The sequence below is a fragment of the Suillus subalutaceus genome (genome assembly GCF_016647625.1).
Source record: "Suillus subalutaceus strain FC151 chromosome Unknown DFJ58scaffold_68, whole genome shotgun sequence".
Classification (NCBI taxonomy): Eukaryota; Fungi; Basidiomycota; class Agaricomycetes; order Boletales; family Suillaceae; genus Suillus; species Suillus subalutaceus.
The window spans coordinates 1-2,155 of NW_024540317.1; the positions used below are offsets into that span (position 1 = coordinate 1).

General features: G+C 47.7%; 1 protein-coding gene across 1 annotated transcript; it reads left to right on the forward strand.

Annotated features, from left to right (window-relative positions):
- Positions 1–13: 13 nt before the first annotated feature.
- DFJ58DRAFT_729086 (uncharacterized protein) lies at positions 14–740 on the forward strand (the record flags this gene model as incomplete). Its single annotated transcript, XM_041385698.1, has 5 exons — positions 14–37; positions 80–113; positions 167–226; positions 272–470; positions 521–740. Coding segments are annotated over 5 exons (537 nt in total), but the record flags the coding sequence as incomplete, so codon positions are not given.
- Between the last annotated feature and the right edge of the window lie 1,415 nt (positions 741–2,155).

Sequence of the window (2,155 nt, forward strand, 5' to 3'; positions counted from 1 at the left end):
TATGACATTATAGCCTGCTCGCTGGAAGACTTTGAAAGTAGGTCACTCCTGCCTTGGTATTTGATACTGATTTGTTAAGGACGATTTAGACACGGACGTGAGATTCACAGCTGGTAAGATTGGTAGTGGTCGGTGGTCTTGCATACCTAACTTTGGCTTGACGCAGATGTGATCAAAGAGCGGTTCTCGCCCAAAAAGAAGAGGGTGTCTAATCAAGCTGAGCGAGGTGTGTGTCAAAATTTGTGTGACGGTGGATTCTGACAGGCAACAGGTATCACGGACTGGACCCTGAAAGATATGCCAGACCCCCAGGGGCTTTATCAGTCTGCTATCAAACTTTATGCCCTCGAGGATGTTCCTGTCATGGTTCCTAATGTCCGTGACGCCGCGGGGGTGCTCATGCACCCGTCAGAGTACACTCAGAAATTCACTGGACCTGTGCCTGTCGTCGTGGATGTCAATTTACGACTGTGAGTGTGTGCTTGATCAAAAGGCTGTTGGCTGACCTGGCACCACACAGCTGGACTTTTGGTCCTGACGAGAGGCGTCCGTACGGCTCTCGTGTGTACCAAACGGGACTGAGGTCGATGAGGCTGCTGCCAACGACCGGTGCTGCCAAGGGCCTCTTCACCAAACCTGCTACCAAAGCTACAGAGGGCAAAGGGAAGCGCAAGGCCGACGGACCAGCGGGACAAGCTTCACCAGCGAAGAGAGGAGCAGGCCAGAGCAAGGCTGCTTGAGACTGCAAGTTTTATCCACTTGCTTGGAAATTTGAATTTCTCACTGTTCCTTTGTTTCTTCATCTGCGGTCGTGGCATTTGTCGCGGCAAATTCTTGTCTTGTTCTTGATTTGGAAGTTCTCGGTTCTTGTGCAGTTACTGCAGTAGAGCATTTGCACTACGTTAACCTACGTCCTTGTCGAGCGATTGCATCGTACGGCGCTATAGCCTGTGTATTACTGTATCGTCGGCAACTTTATTTATTCGACTGATTATCTGTTGGCCTTGACTCAAAAATGTGTGATGTGCCTAAAAGGGACTCGGGGTTTTTGGCGCGTAGTCGCCGGTACCCATGTATATAGTCTTTAAATTATTATGGTCAATGCGCCGGGTAGAGATACGCCGTCAAGTACGATAACGTTGAGCTCAGTCAGCAACTGTGCACGTGATGGTGATGCGGTGATGGCTTGCCTGGTCCAGATCTTTCAGCTTGGATTCAGTGTGTTCGTCATTTATTTTTTTCGTGCTCAATGATTAAGTCACTGGTTTAAAGTGATCAATGCTAAAGTCAATAAGATTTTCAAACATCATATTCTCACTTAAAAAGACCTGAGTGCCATTTCAGTGATAGACCTACCGAAAACTTACGCGATCAGTGACGAACGCATGTAAATCAATTAATTTTACTACCCACAGTGTCTTGAATCTACTTTGGGAGGCGCATTGAGCACACTCTTCTCTTCGTTCGTTTCGGCATCTCGGATGACTTCATTCGTTGCCCTATGATTGCTCCATGCTCTCAAAAACATGCTACCTAGTCACCGTTCTAACATGACATACGCTCAAACTACCCCAAATTTGAATGTAATGCTACATATACATACAATAGACCATCAATTAACTGCACGCTCGATATCGTACTCCACGAAGTGTCTCTGGAATATCCGCAAGTCAATTTACTGGAACAAGATCATCGTAATCAAGAGCTACAACGATCGAATTGATTAACTGCGAGGAACGGAAAAGTTAAGAGACTTACTCCTCGTAGCAGTGCTGCCAGCGTGTCCCATGTGCCATACGACTCAAATCAAGCTCAACACATTCTCTCCCAATCACTAATGCAGTTCGAGGATTATAAAATGGTTCTCGAGAAGCGGGTGGTACCCAGAATAAGAGTCGACGATTGGGTCCTAACACCCATCCATCATCTCCCAGCAAAAACGTGTGGTCGTCATGGGGGGTGCCTGCGAGTAGCTCGGCAGTGTCGCACAGTGCATGAGACGAGTTTGATGAGAAGAAAATGAAGTAATCGTTCGCAGTGTTGGGTGTGGGGATGGCCGCTGTTGAATGTGGAATGCAGCTGCCATGCGAGGAGGATGCTGAACAGTCTTCTTCGGCGCGGTCCAGCAATGACTTCCAAATCACCGCATACCAGA